Consider the following 21,454-nt stretch of genomic DNA (forward strand, 5'->3'; position numbering starts at 1 on the left):
GGACGAGCCGACACAGATTACCTGACAAAGGCAAAGTAATCGTCTCAAAACTGTTCAAAAACCATGGTACGCGATGCAGGAGCACTTCCTATGCTAACTGCTGCCAGCTGCTTCGTTAGAAATCATCGCAAAGTTGCACTTCTCCGCTCCGGGACCGGAAGCCTCACGGAGACGCTTCCATACTCCTTGGGCGTCAAGCCACGCCCCATGTTTCCGTTTTTCATGACGTCAAAATTGGTTATTGCCGAAAAGCTACAGCAGCCAAATAAAGGAGCTAAAAGAGCGCTGCATTCTTTAGCATCTTTCAATATTGTGAGGAGTATATACGTGTATGGTTTGGGGTTTACTCCCGTTAAATAAATCTATAAAAAAATTAATCTATATGAAAAAGGGGATGGTGCTCATATATGTGTGTATCTATATAGGTTACAGGGACTTTATAGTTAGGAAATAGAATTAATAAAAACCTTAGGAATTCATTGAAAAAAACAAAGGTTACAGGGACTATAATTAGGCTCAGACTTTGCTTCTGCAAAACCAATGAAATTCAGCAGTTCTAGTTACCTGAGCTAACTGTAACTTATGGCCCGCAATGCACTGTTTATGACCTCACTCATTCCATCACTCATGACATGGTCAGTGACACTCAGGAGGGGACCCCATGTGTCCACATGCCCCTCGCTACCTGGCCCATCTGGGGGCTAAATTGTAGAGAAGCGCAGGAGCCCATGCTTTATTTTATTTTTTTTCTGCGGGGAGCTGCTGAAAAATCAAGAATTTTGTTTCCCCCTCGGGTGAGGTCCCTGCAGCATTCCCCCACCCCACCCCCTAGAGGCCTAGGGGGTCAGGGTATTCCTACTCTGATGGCTGCCAACACATTCTGGGCAAAGTGTTGACAGACAATCAGATTTCACCACTGGGGCTGTCGGATCATTGGACGATCCGCTTCCCTGTGTAAAGAAATGTGTTTTCCTTAATTTCTCAAAAACTGCTGAATGGATTTATAACAAATCAGAAAAAGGCCCTTATCTGGACCAGTATTTACCTTCCTGCCAAATCTGGTGTAATTCCGTTCAGCGGTTGGACTGTAGCTGTATCTAAAATCCCTACCGGAAATTGCATGAGGAAATGCATTTTCTGGACCCGCTTGACAAATGACCTCGAAACTTTCAACACAGTAGCTGCATGGATTGGCAAACTAGTTTTGAAATTTTCGTGAAGATTAGTCAAACGGCGCCAAAGTTATTGGCAAAAGTAAAAGGCACTTTTTGAATGAAAACTAGGTCCTAACTATAACTGCCTACTGGCAAAAGCCAGTAGAAAAAAAATAATATATATATATATATATATATATATATATATATATATATATATATATATATATATATATATATATATATATAATATACAATATTATTCGTTTTGATATAGAGCCGATACACGGCAAAACTTTGGGGTAATTTTGCTCATAAGTTTTAGAAACGTAATTAAGCCGATATACGGCGTTACTGGTTATTGTGAGCAATAATAACAATGTTTCTTCTATTATAGGTGTGAAAACTCGTAACCGATATGCAGTAAAATAATGAAATTTCTAGTCATTGGGAGGAATATATGTGTAAAGTAGTGGGGCCGATGAGAATTGTAAATAATAAGAAGTATGGGATGTAACAGTATTTTACTTGTTTTTTAGAATAGAAAATGATTTTATCATGAAATGAATGAATAAGCATTTTTACTATTCAAATATGGCGGACCATTTCGAAAGAATGAAATGTCTATCTTTGATTATAATGCCCCGGAAATCATGTGATCTGCTTTGTACATTGAATTTTTTGTATATAAAATAGACGTAGCATTTGGCGTGCTTGTGAAACATATGATGAAGGCGCTTGCCGAAACGTGTCATGTTTTGGTAATGGAATAAAAAACGGATGAAACAAAACCCCCCAAGAGTGCCTATTTTTCGAAGGATTTACAGAAAAGGAGCAATAATTGAATTTGCGGTTGCACCACCGCGAGAAAGGCACCCGTTTGCGAGTGCGCCAAGTAGGTGCAGAGGGAGCAGAATATATATAATGTATTCTTACTACGTTCCTTTTTTCTTGTTCACCAGTTTCCTTGGTTGTTATCATTGATAATTTTACCTTATTCCATTGTGTTTTTTATATTTAATTACTTTATCTTTTTTTTATAGGTTCAAATATTTGTACATCTTTCAAAACATATGTATACATATAAATCCACATTATATTATATCTTTGTTTTTCATTTTAGGAACATATTTTTTTAACTATTGAAGCTTACATGTACTTTCTTTTGTCCTTTATGATGTAGTGAATCTGGATGTAAAGGTTAGAAAATGTGTCTGTGATGTAGTGCCTCTAGATGTAGTGCTTGCTGTATATTGGCTCCTGATGTAGAGTTCTTAATGTAATAGTGTGCACCTTGCCCTGGTTCCAGTGACGGAATGTGGGGTTCCTTTATCACTATTTAATAATCTCTTCCATATCAACAACGCTCATGAAAAAAAAAGCTAAAAATGTAACTGGCATAAACAAAAGTTATAATGATTTTATCGTGTGTGATGCTCACAGATTTGTAACTGCTTTGAGGCTAAAAAGTAACCAATCCGTGAAGAAAGAATATGGGTGATTTGGTTCAATTTTCTTTTGCCTGCGATGAGTCAAGCTGCAGAATTCAGCACAGCTTTCAGAGATGAAGTAGAGATTTGGTTAAATAGGGAAGAGAGAGTTGCTAAATTATAATATGGAAATTACCTGTTTTCGCACCAGTATTTTAAGGTCTGAATATAGGATACATTGTCTGATGTTTCTGAAGAGTCTAAAGTATTGGTATGCATCTTAGACAGTTGTCTTGATGTGAGTCTAGGTAGACTCCAGTAAGACATATGCAGATTTTGCCAATGTGAATGTTTTGGGGTAAAAGCTTTTGTCATTCAGGTGCTTAGTTCAGTCTGTTGGTAGAGAAAATAAGGAATTACGTTTGCTGGGTGTTCAATTTAAGCTTTATATTATTCGTCTAATGTTTAATGTCAAAGATGCAACTGACTAGCCTGAAATACCATCCGGGCAGTCCATTTTGTTATAGATTTGGATATCATCAGCATGTTAATGGAATGAGACCCTGTTTATGTGAAAGGACTCTGAGAGCCTCTACGTATAGAATGAAAAGGATGGGGGCAAGGACAGAGCCTTGAATTACTCCTAACGGAGAAGAGCTAAGATTAGATGTAGTGATTCCTGTTATCTGCTGGAATTAATCGTAGAGATTTCCACGAGCTCAGGGCAGTATCACCAGTGCCCAGGTGTATTTGGAGGATGGTTAGTAGGATGTAATGGTCAATTGAATCAGATTCCAAAGAGCATAAGATGATTACCCTTGATAGAAGAGTTGGAGGGAGTCATCAATTATCTTGAATAGACTGGAATCTGTGCGATTGCCTACTCTGAGAAAATCTCACTGGCTGTTCGTAGAAGTTGATTTTTGTTTGTGGGATCATTTAGTTGCGAGTGTGCAAAATTTTCAAGCAGTTTTGATAAAAATGGAGTTCCAGTTATTAGTCCACCGTTTTCAGGTTTCGATGGGTCAGCTCCTTCCTTATTTTAGAGCGGTCTTACATGCCCATCTTATAGAGAATCATGCTCATAGTGTAGCTGGATGGAGATATTTATGCACTTAACCACATTGGTGAGAACAGAGCAGGATGTGGATCATCAGCAAAAAGTGATGGTCTGTTGTGAGAGAGAAAAAAATGTTGAAAATTTGATGAGTGACGGGTCAAAGGTGATCCAAGGGCATAATATTTTTCTTGTTGTAAATGTTTGTGTTGGACCAGATGTGATAGGAAATATGTCAGTTTCTTGCTTGAGATTAGTGATCTTGTGTAAGAAGGAAAAAGTTAGCACATTTCTCTCATCTGTACTTATCAGGTTGGTAGACCGGAGTGGAAGACTGCAGTCTTAGTTTGTTATGCAGTTCTTTGGATCAGTCCTAGACATAGTCTGCTTTTGAGATGCGTGTGCTTGGCTTTATGGGGTTTGTATTTTTTGGGGGGTAGGTAGGAAGATAGGCATTTGAAGGAAGAGAAGTTTTGAGTATCACTGTTAGTACACTTGAGGTGCTTTTTGAAGACGATGGCAACACCTCTGCTCATCTTGGAAAACCTGTCTTTTTGCAAAAAGCTGTAACCATGAGGAAACAAGGGGTCTACTATAGATGGAGAACAGGGTTTGAAAGACTCTTGTGATAGCTAAAATATCCAGGTCTCTTTCATGGGGGATGGCATATCTGCAGTTTATAATAGCTCAGTTTAAATGTGAACGTATTGAATAGGTTATTGTTTTGTTATGGAAGGAATTTGTCATTGATTATTATAGCAAGAGCTCTATGTGGGCCTCATACTCTTTCATGTCAAAGCGCTGACCAAGAATGTCCAGACAATGATTTTCATACTTGAACAAGTCTCTCCAGTCTTCCAAACAAACCACTTGGCAGAGCTGAAGAAAGTCCTTGTTATACCACCTCTAGCCTACCCTATCATCATCTATGTCGAGCTGCCTAAATATCTCAACAACAGAATATAAAGACTTAAAAATCAATCAGCTAGTTTATGCAGCTGATATAGCTGTATACATTTCAGACTTAAAAACATCTCATCAAAAACTAGAAAATCTTACATCTGCTTTTTGTGTATTATCCAGCTATATATTGAATCGGGAAAAAACTGGGATTTTATTAGCTGGTGGTCTTCCTTCAACAGACTCCCACATAGTTTAACAAGCTACATATTTGGGGTAGCACTGACAAATATGAGTTGGCATTTAAAGCCAACTATGAGAAATTATACAGGAAGGTGAGACTTACTTAAGTAAAACGGAACCACTTACCAATTTATTGGCTGGGACTAAATAATGTTGCTTGGATGACAATTTTGCCAAAATGGTATGTTTGTTTCAATCCTTGCCTCTATTTATACACCAAGGTATTATTTCCAAATATTAGATGTTTTGATATCCAGATTTGTATGGCATGACAAGATACCTCTATGGTCACTTACATATTTACAGTTACAGTGGAAAAGAGAAGACCTTCCAGATTTGCACTTCTAGTACTGGCCATCTCTGAGCAATTTGTACACACAGAAGGGGGGACCGAGGAGTTTCCTAAGACCAGAGGGGAGAACTCCCTGAATATAATAACAGATCACATACGAGCCTTCGGGTCTATCAAGAGAAAGAAGATGACGGAAATGGTAGACTAGGAAGAAGGCGTCCCTTTAAATGACGGTTTCCCTCACCCACCAAAGGTGGCATGCTTCATCATTGGGAATTCTCCTCGCACCACGAAGCCTAGTCATGGTGCGGGCTACAACCCCCTCGCTGCAAGGAAGGAGCTCAGGGATGTTTTTTGTATAAGAGGGGTTGTTACTATAACCCAATGTGAGCTAGCGGGATGTTGTGAGTGGTGCAATGCTGGTAGTGGATTGAATCGAACTACAGGGTTTTCACATATCTTTTATTCTGGCTACCTTGTGCTAGGGTTAAAAACAAAAATGTACGACAGAAACCATTAGGTCCAGTCGTACTGAACTCAGATCGACATGTTTCAGCCAGTGACATAGAGTGTGTTGCGTCTTTCTTCAGGATCTTAAGTAAGCTACTCCTGTGAAAGTGATATCTACAAAAAAGTGCAAACATTATACATCAAGGCAAAGAGCTGGTATACTGAATTTGATACAAGGATAGCAAGATGGTGGATTCACCGGTGGTACCTGTAAGGGGTCTTAAACAACATACCGAGCAATGTACGGATTGTTAATAGCTTGAAACAAATCTCAACTCAGCCAATTTGTCAAATTTAAAAGCCACACAATATGTCAAGAAGGAATCTTGCATAAACGTATTGAAAGAAAAGGAAAGGAATTCCCTACTATCACCCACAAAGTATCCTATCAAAGAGGGTGTTGCACAATTCCTAAGGATTAATTTGACATAGTGAATGGATGTCTTCGATAAGAAGCACTCACATGCAGAAGTCAGGCATAGCTCCCCAGCTGTCCTTAGCATAGGTGCTTAATGTGCAAACGTCTAATGTCATGTCTAGGATCGGATGATAGCAACAAGCATGATAAAAGCGGAGACCAAGTCAACTCATATGCATGATGGAAAACCTCAAAAGAAGGAAAACAGCCCTCAGCTGTGCTCCTTTTACTGCCGACAGAGAGAGTATGCCCATGTGTGTCTACTGTCAATTGTGCGGAATATAAAAAAGTTATTATGAAAGAACTGTGTATAACTCGATTGTAGTTATAATTATTCTCAAAATTCAGATTGCTCGGTACTCTTCTCACAAAGTAAAAAGAAAAGGAAGACTAAGAGACAGCCAACGTATTTTATACGCAACCCTTACGGAAACGTGAATGTATGGCTAAATAAACCGTAACTTTAGTATTAAGCCAAGCGTATGATTATTTTCCAGGGGACTCCCCCCTAACAGTACAATGAGGAAGAATGTTCTAAAATCACCTAAAAGGTCAATGTCATAGTATTTTGCCGCAAAGTGCAGCCAGAAACCGGCATGTGTCATGTGCTGTCAAATGTGGATTGCAGTACCACAGCAACACACAAGACTCAAGTGAGGTAGACTATTCTAACAAACACTCGAACAGTCAATGTCGTAGTGCTCTGACGAAAAGCATGGCCATGAGTTTAGAAAACCGGCATACAAATTACGCCGTCAATTGCGTGGTCATAAGGGCCAAGTAATGTTAATCTAGAGAACATTATCATATACTGCAGGTGCTTGAGGGAAAGAACATTGCCGTAACACCCTGCTGTGTAGAAAACCAAACAGCCGGCCAGTTACGACAGTGAGAGGAGACGGCATGTTGGCTGTCACATAACCAACTCACCTCTACAATTTAGTATGGCCATTAAGTGCGTTGTCAGGGGACAGGAATATCAATTGGTTACAGCAACCGCTTGTACTGCAGGTTGACCCGATTCCTGATTGCTTCCTTCCGAGAGCGCGAAAACTGCCAGGAATGGCAGTCTTCCGGTCTCAAACGGTAGTTTCATGGAAACCCGACGAGACAAGGGTTGCATCCTGTTAGAGTCGGGGGTCTCTGGTTGGCGCAAGGTTGCCCTTGTGTCAAGCAGGAACCCTCTCCTCCACGTCAGGGTGCAGGATAACCCCTCGCGAATGACCCTTGCTCACCCTCTAGGTGCGTGGCGTGAGCAGCCAAGGCGATTCCTCAGGCGTTGTTGGTTAAGCACTTACAATCATACACACAGTAAACTCATCAATCCCCCCAGAAACGGACACCAGGCTTGGATATATAGAAAAATACGCTTCTTTATGTAAAAATAAGGATGTATATCTCAGCAGACTTATCACAAGACCAATAACGTTTTCGCTATGCCACCAGGTTGTAAAGCAGGCAAATGTTCTTTGTTCGTAGCTTCAAATGGAGACCTTGTAGTCTCTTGCAAATGTTACTTGTGGTTCCAGTACTCACAGAGATCGGCTCCTGCGAACGGGGAAATAAGGCGTTGCGGGCCCCGAGCCCGATACTGGAACTTCTTTCGTGATGTGGAGAGTCGGCACAGGTCGGTGCGACTCTCAGCTTGGGAAGTGTTCTTGGGTCCTCAATCAGCAGGTGTGGGCAAGTAGGCAGGCGCGGCCAGCGACCCTTTAGCACGGCGGTGCCGGAGGGTCTCCACAGCGGGGGCGGCGCGGCCTGAGAGGTCCGGGGATAGCGAAGCGGGGTCGCAGGGCACGGTCAGTGCAGCTGGATGACCCGGCGTAGATCACAGTCGTCGGACGGCTTCCGGCGGGAGGGGTGATAGCGCGGTCAGCGCGCTCCAGTAGCAGGCGGTGACAGGGATGCAGGCGGCCTGGCCCGGGGACAGAGAGCGGCTCTGGACGGAGCGGGGCTCTCACGGGTTTGAGGCAGGCAAGCTTCTGAGTGTCACGGCCCTAGGAGGGGCGATGAGGGGCGCAGTCTCTTTCCAGCGGGATGCACACACGGCTCGAATGGGAGGACGAGCAAAAGCACAGAGAACCCACTGGTCCTGGGGTTCAGTTCAGGGGGCAAGCTCAGATCAAGCCCTTGGAGAATGTTCAAGCACAAAGTAGCAAAGTCTTTTCAGTAAGTCTCTTCCTCTCCTTTCTCAGCAAGGCAAGCAGCAGGCCAGCTCCTCCAGCGTCTTCTTCTCCTTCTAGTCGGGCAGAGGTTCTTTGTGGTAAACAGGATTCTGATTTCTTAGGAGCCAGGCTCCTACTTTTATACCATTATTCTTTTGTTCTTTAGCGCCAGGGGGCCTGGGTCTGGCTCAGTCCAGTTCTGGAGCACTTTGTTATGGTGACTCTGCTCTTTCCTTTCAGCAGCAGGGCAGAGACATCAGCCGCCCCACAGGGGGCGGCGCCGGCTTTGTGGTGGCAGAGCACAGGTCTATTCAAGAGTCAAGGTGTACTCCTCCCACCCATCCTGGTGTCATCTCCCTACCCACCACCTGGCAGCCAACCTGTCTCTGGGGATCCCCCCACCCTGCTCCTTACTCGTTGCTAGGCAGAACACACACACAGCAGAGGCGGACTGAGATGGTCAGGTCAGTAAATACTAACTTTCTAAAAGTAGTATTTACAAACCCAGGATATTAAAATAAACTTGACTACAAGAAGTATTTTATTATTCTGAGCTCAGGCATACTAAACTTGACACTCTACCATGCTCTCTGAGTCCACTGGGGTCACAGCGTTGGCGTGATCCCAGCAGCCCATTCTGGCCTATGGAGAGCAGGTAGCCTTCAATAGTGAAAAAACGACAAGGGCTGTAATTCACTACTAAGACATGCCACACACATCAGGGCATGTCCTACCTTATGCCTACAATGCACCCTGCCCTTGGGCCTCCCAGAGGGGTGGCTAATATGTAGGTAAGGGAAGGTTTAGGGACTGGCAAGTGGGGGCACTTGCGCAGTCAGCGCGACGGTCCCGGACCGCGCACAGGGTCTGCGGTGGCAGACCCTAGACACATTTTACAAGGCCGCTTTCTGTGGGTGGCGCAACCAGCGCTGCAAGCCCACCAGCAGCATTGGCATTCACAAGCCCTGGCACCCCTGGTGCACTTTACTGGGGACTGACAGTGAATCCAATTAACCAATCAGGAACATCAATTACAGGTACACTTTACCTAGGGAGCACTTGCACTGCGGCACGGATTAGCCGTGGCGCAGTGCCCTGAGCGGACAACACCAGCAAAACAATCGAGGCACACCATCAAAAAGTGGAAGGGAAACTCACGCCAAGGTGCCAGGTCTAACACATCCCAAATGGTGTATTGGTAATCAGAGTGCAAGTTAAAAAAATATTTTATGTCAATTTAGCACGCCCACAAAATTAGAATGAAATCGGTAAGGAATAAATTAAACATTTTGTGACAATTTAACACTCACAGATGTAAAATGAAAATCAATCAAGCATTTGTAGAGCGCACTGCTAACCCGCGAAGTTCTCAAGGTGCTAAGGGGGGGGGGGGACTGCTACTGCTCGAACAGTCAGGTCTTGAGGATTCTCCTGAAGGTCAGCCGGTCCTGGGTCTGTCGCAAGTGGATGGGAAGGGTGCTCCATGTCTTGGCCGTGAGGTGGGAGAAGGATCTGCTGCCGGTGGTTGTTTGGTGTATGCGTGGAACGGTGGTGAGGGCGAGGTCAGCGGAGCGAAGCTGGCGGCTGGGAGTGTAGAAGGTGAGTCGTTTGTTGAGGTATGTAGGTCCGGCGTCGTGGAGTGCTTTGTGAGCGTGGGTGAGGAGCTTGAAGGTGATACTCTTGTTGACGGGGAGCCAGTGCAGGTCTCTCAGGTGGGCAGTGATGTGGCTGTGGCGGGGGATGCCAAGGACGAGGCGTGCGGCGGCACTCTGTACGTTGAAGTCTTTTTTGGAGTTTGGCTGTGGTTCCCGCGTAGAGGGCGTTGCCGTAGTCCAGCATGCTGGTGACAAGGGCCTGAGTGACCGTTCTTCTGGTTTTGGTGGGGATCCATCTGTAGATCTTGCGAAGCATGCAGAGGGTGTTGAAGCAGGAGGAGGAGACGGCGTTGACTTGCTGGGTCATTGACAGTGATGAGTCCAGGATGAACCCCAGGTTGCTTGCTTGGTCGGTCGGTGTCGGCGCAGCTCCCAGCAAGATAATAAGGTATAAATGAAATACAGTGTGGTGTGCTTATTAGCATTATTCCTATGTGCCATCCAAAAGTGAAAGCTTAGCGTTTGGTCATAAGCCCCTCAGAGTATCTAAATTTACGTCCCATCTCATTATAGTGGTCTATGCCCTGGCAAACAAAATAGATATATGGGTGTATTATGCGAGAGACAACCAAGGTACATCATCATTAAGCCCTCTTTCTGCAGTGCCCAACCTAAACAACCATCTCTGCTCGATCCTCAGTAAAGTTTTGTTCATACTGGGTGTTGTAGATGACAGATTCGGCTTGTCCAAGACTGTCCACCTCAAGTCCTCCGCATTATGATTTTTCTCCAAGAAGTGTTTCGTGAGTTTGGTAGCTTGATTCTCACACCTGATGGTGCTTTTGTGTTCGAGTATTCGGGTTTTGGCTTTATACGTAGTCATATTCACGTACCTTAGGCCACAGTGGCACATAATCAGGTATACGAGTCTCTCGCTATTACAATTTGTGTGCTGTCTGAGCGTCTTCCTTTTCTTTTCTTTATCCTTTGTAAGAAGAGTACTGAGGATTCCGAATTTTGAGAATAATTATAATTCCAATCGAGTGATACACAATTCTTACATAATACATTTATTATAGACCTGAGGGCTTGTGTGTGTTCCATCCGTGAGCAATAACCTAACATTTTTGGTGCAAAATAGCCGCTCTGTTGCCACTTTTTTCCGTATCTTCTGTTCTCTTGACAAATGCTATACACTTTTTGAATACAGGAAACCTCATATTTTGAAAAGATATGTTTGGTGATATATTAATACGTTTTAAACTTCCCCCGTGTACAGGCTGCAACTATACCATAGGGACATCTTGACTTAACCAAACATTTTATGTCAACCCTGAAAGAACAAATAGACCTGGAAATCCCAAGCTTTATTTCAAGGGGGCAAGGTACTATTTAGAAAGAAATAGGGCTGTACAATACTTCTTTTTTAAATACTTACAAATACCAGGTTATTTATCTACCTATTGTGCCACCAAAAAGGAAAACATTTGCCACGATTCTGCAGTTCTGAATTTTTTTTTCAGCAGAACCCTCCAACTATCTCGGCTCTTTTAAGGCTTTTATGGAAGAGTGATGTGATGACCTGTCAGGATGGGCAATAAAATAGCCCAACTGGATAGGATCCCCTAGAAATCCTAATTATGTAAGTAAAGCTCTTGAGAGAACACAAATTATTATTATGTAATTTGATTAGGAGCATTGCAGATGTTTATGATACCCCTGCCAGGGTTGCTAAATGGGAATCATCATGCATGGCTGATGCCCTAGATGTGACTCATGAATGAATACAGATAGGATTCATATGTTTGTACTTTGTCCTCAGTTACATGAATTCTGGGGGTAGATATCTTTAACAGTGACTAGTGTTAGGAGGGAAAACTCATTAGATTCAGACACTATTGCCTTTGGTTCAGAATCTGATTCTAATATGTATGCAGCAACTAGTGCCAGGAGTCTCCTTGTTTTGTGTGCTGATGGAGGTATTTTAACGAAGCTCAAAATTGTGGCCTTGGCCGAAAGTCATCTGAAGCACTATACAAAGACTTGAAGTTCCTTTAAATAAAATCTGCTTTTAAGAACTAAAGCAATCACATGTACAAGAGACTTCATTGCTAGCAGAATAAGTTATTGAGAAAAAGTGCGCTCCAATGCACTTTCACTACATATTGTAATTATCAAAGTTTTAATTGCAAGTTATTTTTTTCCCCTCTTTATTTTGTCAAAATATGTCATAAAACAAATGTAAATAAAAATCCGTCCGTTAGACTGTGGCTCAATTCCTCGTGCTGAGTACAACATAAAATGAGCCTTTAATTCACTTCATTGATGCTGGGTGGATCCAAGGACCACAAGCAAAGCCTAATGGGGCAACGGTGTATGCTATAACACTGTGTTTGGCAACTAGGAATCTGTGTTCAGACCTGTAGGTGCCTGAAACGCAGAAGGGGCTCACTGGCAACCCATGGCCCCATGCTGTGGAATGCACTATATGTTAGACAGGTTGAGGCCTTCACTTCTCTAGAATAATTGTCATTCAGGGTAAACTGCTCCTGTTCCAGAACAGGCACATCAAGTCTATTTGATTGTTCCACAGAAGATGATCTCCTAATCGCTGTTTGTGCCCATGCAAGTCTGAGCATGATTGACTCGCTGCTGCATTTCACATTCTATTTGGGTCAGGAGAAAAGATTCACAGATAAAGGACATCTTCATGGAGTAGGCCTTCTATTGGTCCTACCCTTGCAATCCAAAGTCGTGATCATCTCAATTATTGTCACATGTTCACTATTCACCAAGACCTAGTCGGTGGTTAGGGTAAAGAGATCACCTCTACCTCTTTTGAACACACAGGAACTCCCATCAGTTGACATTGTTTCCTACCAACACATCCACACGTGCACTGCTATTCATCCGTTATGTTCAGGGCTCCAGACTCCCTTGTTTCTAAACAGGTTGGGGGTACCCAAGTGTTTTATTTCACCTCTTCCATGTTTCAGTTAGTCATCAACAAGATTCAGACTACACAGTTAATTTTGTCCTCAACCCTATTACCCACAGCAAAAAGGCGACTCTATCCAAGTTCTACCTGGACCTGTCAGTTGTCGACTGAGAAGTCCTCAAATTAAGCAGCAGGTCATCACCAGGTCACAGTGAACTAATATAGAGCGTTGTCTTTTTGGGGTTGATAAGGAATATGAATAACTCTTCTAGCCCCATAAAAGTTGTGCTCTATTTTATCCATTAATGGGCTGGCAGAATTATTGTCTGTCATCAATTTATTGGACCACATGTGAGGGATCCTTAAAAAAGCAACGGGTTTAAGTATTAGACCGCATTGGAACAAGAGGTGAATTCTGACACTCCTAAAGTGGTTTTCAGCAGCTATCCATCCTAGTTGATCTCTGCCTGAGAAGTACAACCCTCCGAATGTTCGAAAATTGCAGAAGCTTTAGATCAGCTTACTATTATATAGGAGTGTGCATGTTGGATATATCACTATTTTCGTTGCAAATATGCAGTAAGCAGAGGTGTTTTGCACATTACTTTATCTCACTAAAAATGTTTCTTTTTGTAAGAACTGTATATCTTGTTGATTGATTCAGATAGTTTGCAAGCATCCATTCAAGTGCCTTTAGATCTAGCTTGAGACAACTTTAGCTGTTTCACCAGTCTTTTTATTTTATGAAATGTGGTGGCGATAATTTAAAAATAAAAAAAATAAAAATAACCATTACTCCAACTTGCCAAGACCATCCACTGTTGTCTAGCAGTTTGAATAATTGTTTCTCCTTTTTAGGTCTCGCCTGAGTCAGCCCATGCGCTGCTCTGGTGAGACATTTAGTGAGTGGGCTTTAAAAAGCCGACCACAGCTTTTTGGGTGGCATAGAGCGTACAGTTACGCGCACAGTAACGCGCATTCCTCGCATCGCTCGATCAGGCGCCATCTGGCTTTTTTCTCACTTGCTCTCCCAAGCGCGCGCTTCAACGCTCCTCCCCCACCACCGAGCGCGTCTCGCGGCCGCACGTCTTGCTTGCTTTGATTTAAGCTTGTTTGCCTCAGCTTTGCTCTTTATTAGCTGCATTAGTTTCCTGTTTCCTCCTTTTCTTCCTTCACTCTTTGATTTCTTTTTTCCATTCTTCTTCCTTCCATATCACTTTCCTCCATCTTCCCTTCTTTCCGTTCTTCCTTTCTTCCTTCCTCTCGCTATTCCATTCTGCCACCCTACTCTTAACATCGCTCACCCTCGTTTTCTTTCTTTCCCTCCCTTCCTTCTTGCCTAAGGTCCTCTTGTCTACACCATCAAGAGAGGAAAGCCCAAGTAACGCGTTTTTCTGGGTGAAAATGTGATGCTTTGTTGTTGATCTCCAGTTCTCTCACCAAGGATGCTATTAACCTGACTATTAGATTCAGGTTAATGCGTCCACCTTATTTCCTCCCCATTGTCTCCCTTTCTTTTTTCGCTTGCGTGTTTCCTTCTCTTAAGAAAGTGACATAGATATGGATGGCTTTCATTGCTGTCCTGCCGCCTCCGTTCTTTACAGTGAATTCTTGCCGGCTCCGTCCCTCCCCGCCCCCACCCTCGGTTTACAGCTCCAATCAACAGTGAACAGCTTGATGAAGCACCATTAGAGCATTTTCAGAAATATGTAAGCACAGTGCTGTACTGGAATGTTAATAACTTCTTTCCATATGAGCTGGCAGAAATATGTAAAGCGAAAACACAATTAACGTAAAAGCAAAGCATGGCTATAAACTTGTATTTGAACAGAGGCTGCACACGTTGCAAAGCACTGTTTTTTATCGATCTCCTAATGTGCCAAGCAGCTCGAATTCCGGGAGCTGGTGACCAGTTGTAGTCATTTTTAGATCTGATAGTTTCTCTCAAGCGCTATTCCATTCTACCACCCTACTCTTAACATCGCTCACCCTCGTTTTCTATCTTTCTTTATTTCTTTCCCTCCCTTCCTTTTTAGGTCTCCCCTGAGCCAGCGCATGTAATCTTGTTGCTTTCAGCATTCCACAGAGTGTTTTCATTTTAACTCCCCCCCCCCCCCCCCCCAATAAACCCCAGCCAGATCGCCCTCACATCCAAACATGCTTTATTTAAACACTACAGAGTCCATATTTTTGCTCCCTCCACCTCACGAATCTGCAAGCACTTCTCCTTTCAATCCTTGTATTTTTATATAATTGAAACAAATGTTTCAAAGCGCTTTACATGAGCACTAGTTCCTTTACAGAAATTTGCCCAGAATCACAGGATGTAGAGCCTCCGCCGATACTCAAACCTGATTCCCCAACTTTAAAGTCCGGCCACTAGCCATTACTCCACATCCTGTCCCCTGTCTTTTGTTTTTGCCATTCTGTTAGTCACTCTTTTTTGCCTGTCACTCCGAGAGGGAAGAACAGTTGATTCAGGGCTGAGACCTTCATTCGTGCTATATAAGAATGCAAAACTAAGGCTGAATAATCTGGTGAACATACATCGCGCTGCCGAAAGTATCTACACCCTAAAAGCTGCCATCTGGGCGCATTTTACACCAAAGATGGTCACAGAACTCGTCCCCCCTCAGAAGATATCAGGCCCATTTACACACTCCTGAAGGCTACAGGAAGATGACAAGTGTTGCAGAAAATACATATTTGGGAGCATTGGGAATACATGATCAATCAGCATCACCACAGCATCACTCAGCACCACCACAGCATCACTCAGGACCACAACCACAGCATCACTCAGGGCCAGCACAGCATCACTCAACGCCACCACAGCATAACTCAGGGACAGCACAGCATCACTCAACGACACCACAGCATCACTCAGTGCTTCTTACACTTTTTAATTACAACTTCTCAGCATGCTGCACAGCAGCCACACTTCTCTACTGCACAGCTTAGAAACATTGGCAAAGTCAATAGCTCTACCTAAACACTTATAAGGCCCCCCAATGCGTAGACGATAGGTCTCGCCTTTGGGACATTATAAGTGTTTAGTTATCCAGCACAATATCCTTAATTAAACAACATCAAGTGTTGCATGGCTAAACACTTATAAGGTCCCAAAAGCGAGACCTATTGGCTATGCTAATGCTTGTTGACAGTAGTTGTTCATTAGGTTAGTTTGAAAGCCATATCACTTCCTTTGTTGTTGGTCCCTAGAGCCATACTATATCATCTAGATTCTTGAATTAACAACACCAGCTCTTTAATGAACAACAGATTTCCTACTTTCTCTGTACATTTCTTTCCAACTTTCCTTCTTCCCACCACAGCATACATCTCTAGGTAATAGGTCAGCCACGTAGCCACTGGCTCTGTTTTACTGTAATAACATGTTCCTGATCACTTGTGCACATCCACTTAAAAAGATGTACGTTTCAGGGCCAGGATTGGTGGACCAATATGATACTTTACCAATGGTTTTTCTTGGGTGCATTCTATTCACACAATTATTTTAATTCTAATTGTCAATAAAAAGAGAAGTAACCAAGGCACGTTTGGCTATCTAGTGAGAATCTTCCCCATCTTAGAGTGCTGTGCTTGATTGCTAGAGACAGAAAGAGGAGAATCAGACTAGGGCAAAATGTAAGTCCATTCAGCCGATAACTGATGAGACATCTTTTCCCTTCCAGGTGCACAACTGGACAAAATAGGATTCACGGTTGTAAGAAAATGTATTGAAGCAGTTGAAACACGCGGTATGTGCAATCCAAATACTTTTTATGTAATTGAATGTTCAGAGAAAGCGCTCAGTGCATCATGTTTGCTTGGTTCAGGGGAAAGCAGCGATTGCTGTTATTTGTTTTTCGTAGATGACAGACCAAGTTATGTACTATATGATAACAGGCCATTGACTTAAAATGTAATAATCTTTAGACATGCAAATGAAAAGAATAGGTTATGTACATCAATGGAGGTAAAACTGAGTGAAATATCCAAATGATAAACTCAGAAAAGTAGTAAATGTTGGTAGTATGTCGTGCAGGGATAGACATGAATATTGAAGAGTAGCAACAAGAATTTAAATATAATTGCAAGAGCTTACATTTTCATACATCGAACCTTGTATTCAGTGCCTTTGACATATCTTATTTACATGTACTGTCTCATTACAAATGTTTTGGGGCCTTGTGTTTGTTATCCACATAAGGGTCATAGGTTGCAACCAGTAAGAACACAGACGAAGTAAAACTCCACTACATTTTGCAACAATTTAGTGATGAGGGTATTCCACATAAAAGATTTTTTAAGTAATGCACACATTCTTGCTGCATGTGAGTGCAGCACCTTAATTTTTTGCCCAAATTTAAATTTGTTGAGTAAGCGAGCCCCCTAATGCCCCCAGTTTCAGCCCTCCTCTCATTTGCCTAAGAGATGGTCAGACAGTAAGAGGAGCTGAGACAGTGAGTGCATGGCAGCGGTTGCTGTATGTACCTGACCCTTCTCCTGTTCTTCCTCTTTCTTCTGCAAGTATCAAGGCCACCTTTGGGCTCAGGGAGTAGAGATCTGTAGCTCAAGTCCCTCAATCCTGCTATGATGGAATGGGTAGTCCATGAAGATAAGAGTCATGAAGGCGATGGAAGAGACTCGTTCCGGTGTGTGCAGGCCGGGTTACTTTTCTGTTTGTGTGTGCATGTGAGTTTGCAGATGCTAGTAACAGTGTGTCTGAGTGTGCCCAAATGTGGATGGGTGGTTGTCTGTGGATGGTGAGGGAGGATGTGTATACTTGGCAACTAGGGATGATCCTTGGCAAATAGGTCTTCATCTGAGTCTTTGTAGTGGCTATTCCCTGCTTAGTGGTGGCCCTATCGATAGGGTGGCTTTTAGTGGCATCCTTGCATTTTGGTGAGCATCTTTAGCACGATGGTGGCAATCCTATACATAGTGGTAGATATCCCTGCTATAATTGTGGCCTTACTAAAAGGTGATCTTCATTGACAAAGTGTGGGCTGCTTTGACATTATTGTTGCAATCCCTTGTCTATTGTTGGCCCACTCAAAACGTGTTAGCCATGTCTCATCGAGAACACTTATGTGAATATACCACCCATGGAATAATGGTGGTCATCCTTAACATCTTGTGGGAATTCTTGTTATAATAGTAGCTATCTGTGTCATTGATGGCCATCCTTTTATCATTATGGGCCTTTATCGTTTTTAGTTTTTTTTGCAGTTTTCATATTGCGCAAACTCGACCTGAAGGTATTGAAGCGCGTTACAAGAGCACCAGTTACTTTACACGTTATTATCCCTGACATACCCGATGATCATCCCAGGCATAATAGTGTCAACTCTTGACCTAATTGTGGGTATCCTTTGCATTATGGTGGCTATCCTGGAATAATTGTGAACAGGGGACAATGTTAGTTTAATTGGCATTATTATTCTATCCCAGCTTGATAGTAGGCCGGATGTAACAGTAGCCGGCCGTGGCTTCTGATTGATATCTCAGTTATAAAGTGGATACCCCGGATATCTTCTTGTTTATGCTACCTTACTATGAACATCGTGGCACTTGGCGGAACTACATGGGGATATGTGGCAGAGTCTGTGCATGAGGGATTGTCCTCCATGAACATGACTAGCTGATGTTCAAAAACTAAATACATTTATAGACTGCATATCAAGAAAACATTTTGTAAGTTCCTTCAAGCTAGCACAAGACTTGTACAGAAATGAATTATTCACATCTATTATTATTCACATCTATACCATGGTTTCTGCAAATGCATGTTTGTAAACATGTTAGTTCTATAGTGACCAGAGTGTAGTCCATTCATCTTTGCAAGTAACTTAGTGTCATGACAAGAGGGGGCAAAAGAGATCGCTACATTTATTGAAAGTATCAGGGATCTGTGTGATAATTTGAGTTTAGCTTCTGCCTATATTCGATGAATATTTTCTTAAAAATATGAAGGTTTGTGTCTATTATTTTTATTTCCTTTTTTATTGGAAGTTATGTTGGCAAATAACTATATTAACAGGAATATGTGGTAAGTATGCATGGTTAAAGGAATCATGCAAGAACATTTACCTTGTTTCAGGGTACATGATTACAGTAACGTAGTAAGATACTGGGTCAGGAGGGTGGTTGGATGGGAGACTGCCTAGTTTGGGAGGTTGTAGTCAAGTGGGGAATGTTTAGCAGCAGATAGAAAAATGATCATTTTCTTGGACTGATGACACTTTGGTGCAGAGTTGGGTGTCATCCATGTCCTGGTGTATGGCAATGTCTTGTTGGATGAGTAAAGGTCCCACTGGCCGTGAATAGAGTTTTAAACCACAGTGCGATAGGTATTGAGCTCTGATGGACACACTGAGCAACTGACTAAGGGGAGAGGATACATAGAAAGGCACAATTGTCAACTGCACTGAAGGCTGCTGATACACCAAGGAGAATGTGTATTCTGTTATGAGTGATCCCTACTTTGGATACTGATTAGATGCCACCATGGGCATGGAATTGGGCTGGTAGGTCTGAAACAACTGATCATGATTGGTGTGCTGCTAAAGTTGGCATTTTCCCTGGATCCTGATGCAGTCATTGGCTACTGGGCAAAATCCTTTGTGTGCACTGTTGTTAATCTCTGATGTTCCTGTAACCTAAGATACTGTTGTACTCCGATTGAAAAACAAGTAAAGCCCTTTCAAGAAGGCAAACTTTCGGAGGCAACAAGGGTTAGCAGTTGAGGCTTACTCCAGGAGGTATTACGGGGCAGGTAACACAGATACAGTATGATGCTAGTGCTTACACACAATGAACTGAATAATCACTGCTTCTTCTTTAAAGAGGATTAGGCGTTTTACTTAAAAGAACAACAAAATAACTGTTAAAGCATTTGCCACCAAGGCCCTTGTTGGAGGTAGACATGAGAATATTTTGAAAGTTTTGGTGGTCTTTTGATTTGGGCGATTCTGCTTTAGGCTTTGTTTACCACGTGCGTGCAATTGGCAAAACATGCCCGATAAAATGATACCAAGCGTCTCTGGTGCTATAACCTAGCTGCTCTTTGCCATAGCTTGTCATTGGCTAATGTCAAGACTAAAAGCTGGGAGGGTTTGACCTCAGATGGCAAACATTCTGCCAAAAATTGGTAAAAAAACACAAAAGTGGTAGTAATGTATAGCGGATCGCACCTTAGAAAGCAATATATAATCAGATTGGGCGGTCCAAATGTTTTTCTAAATTTCCTAATTTACAAATGACAAAGAAGCAATTTGTTGTGGTGCCACTCGGGATAAGATAAAAAATGCGCCTTACTACCTTAGGTGCACAAATACATAGATCCTGTAAGCAGTCACTATGTAAAGCAATATAATATACAAGTATCCCAGCACTCCAAAGTAATACCCTATTCTGACCTGTATACAACCATTATAAGAAAACTGCATTTCATTATGTCAATATATCACTGGCAATAAACAAAGATAGGTTTATACAAAAAATATTCTTTTTAATATAAACAAGACATTGTGTAAAACATCACAGTTTTTCAAATAAGACCATAAAGACCCATTGTCCCTAAACAAGCGGGGCCTATTATAGCCTGCTGGGAATTCAAAAATGGCTGTCTCATACAAGACGTTTTAAAGGCTACATATACCTTTGTAAATTGAATTACAGAATGAGGAGTTTCCAAAAGGGGCAAACATATCTTGGATTTTGTCCTTTGGGCTTTGCAAACATATGCTAGATATAGAAAAAACAGACATATAAACCGAGATCTATGGTACATATTTTTGGAACTAACTATTTAGGTAAACTTCTGGTATCCTAACTCGTGGGAAATACGAACATCACTGGTAAACTAGGAAAATATCGGTCGTATTTGGATCGTGTATGACAAATCTCCTCGGAGTAATAGGAATGTTATAGTCACAGAAAATAATATTTTTTTTAAAGCCTTGAGGAAGTCACCTGGTGTGACGAAACACGTGTCGGCGGTTGCGATTTCGGATCAAGACTGTAAAGCTACAGATACCCTTTATAAATAGTCTCCTCAATGTCATGCTTGCTTAGTGACAATGGGTCTTTATGGTCTTATTTGAAAAACTGTGATGTTTTACACAATGTCTTGTTTATATTAAAAAGAATATTTTTTGTATAAACCGATCTTTGTTTATTGCCAGTGATATATTGACATAATGTAATGCAGTTTGCTTATAATGGTTGTATACAGGTCAGAATAGGGTATTACTTTGGAGTGCCGGGATACTTGTATATTATATTATTCTGCAAAAAATATCCAACCACCCGAAAAATACCTGGTGGTAAAATAGAATTTCCTCCCAACTGGAAAAAAAGGTTACTGCATTGATATCAGTGCTCTTAAATTATCATGTTTATTAGATCAGGATGACTCTTTTAGCAACTGTGGAGGGGGTGGGGGTTAATATTCAGCTGAGGCTTTTTTGGGAATCCTAACTGACCTCATGTTCATGGTCCTCAGTGTGGATCTTCTAGCTCTAGAACTAAATTTGGGATCATCCAAACACTGGTCCATGTCTTGAAAATTGCTTATTGTGGTTGTGCTTTGTATTTGGTAGGCACACCCAATCGGCCTGGAGGCAAATATTGTGCTCATATTTTCCTTGTCCAAACTGTGATTTGCTGGCTTACACAAGGTCAATGATGGTATGGGGAAGGGCAGTGCAGTCTCCCCACAGTCATAGCCCTGAAAATCTTGTGT

The 21,454-nt window shown here is 42.2% G+C and overlaps 1 protein-coding gene across 2 annotated transcripts in view; it reads left to right on the plus strand.

Moving 5' to 3' along the window:
* The window catches only part of ARHGAP10 (Rho GTPase activating protein 10), a 1,033,471-nt gene that overhangs the window by 549,483 nt on the left and 462,534 nt on the right, over positions 1–21,454 (plus strand). For both annotated transcript variants that reach the window (XM_085641636.1, XM_085641637.1), the window contains exon 13: positions 16,398–16,463. In XM_085641636.1, the coding sequence (XP_085497762.1) occupies positions 16,398–16,463 (66 nt within the window). The remainder of the gene's footprint in view (positions 1–16,397; positions 16,464–21,454) is intronic.

This window comes from Triturus cristatus, chromosome 2_2, assembly GCF_964204655.1.
Source record: "Triturus cristatus chromosome 2_2, aTriCri1.1, whole genome shotgun sequence".
Classification (NCBI taxonomy): domain Eukaryota; kingdom Metazoa; phylum Chordata; class Amphibia; order Caudata; family Salamandridae; genus Triturus; species Triturus cristatus.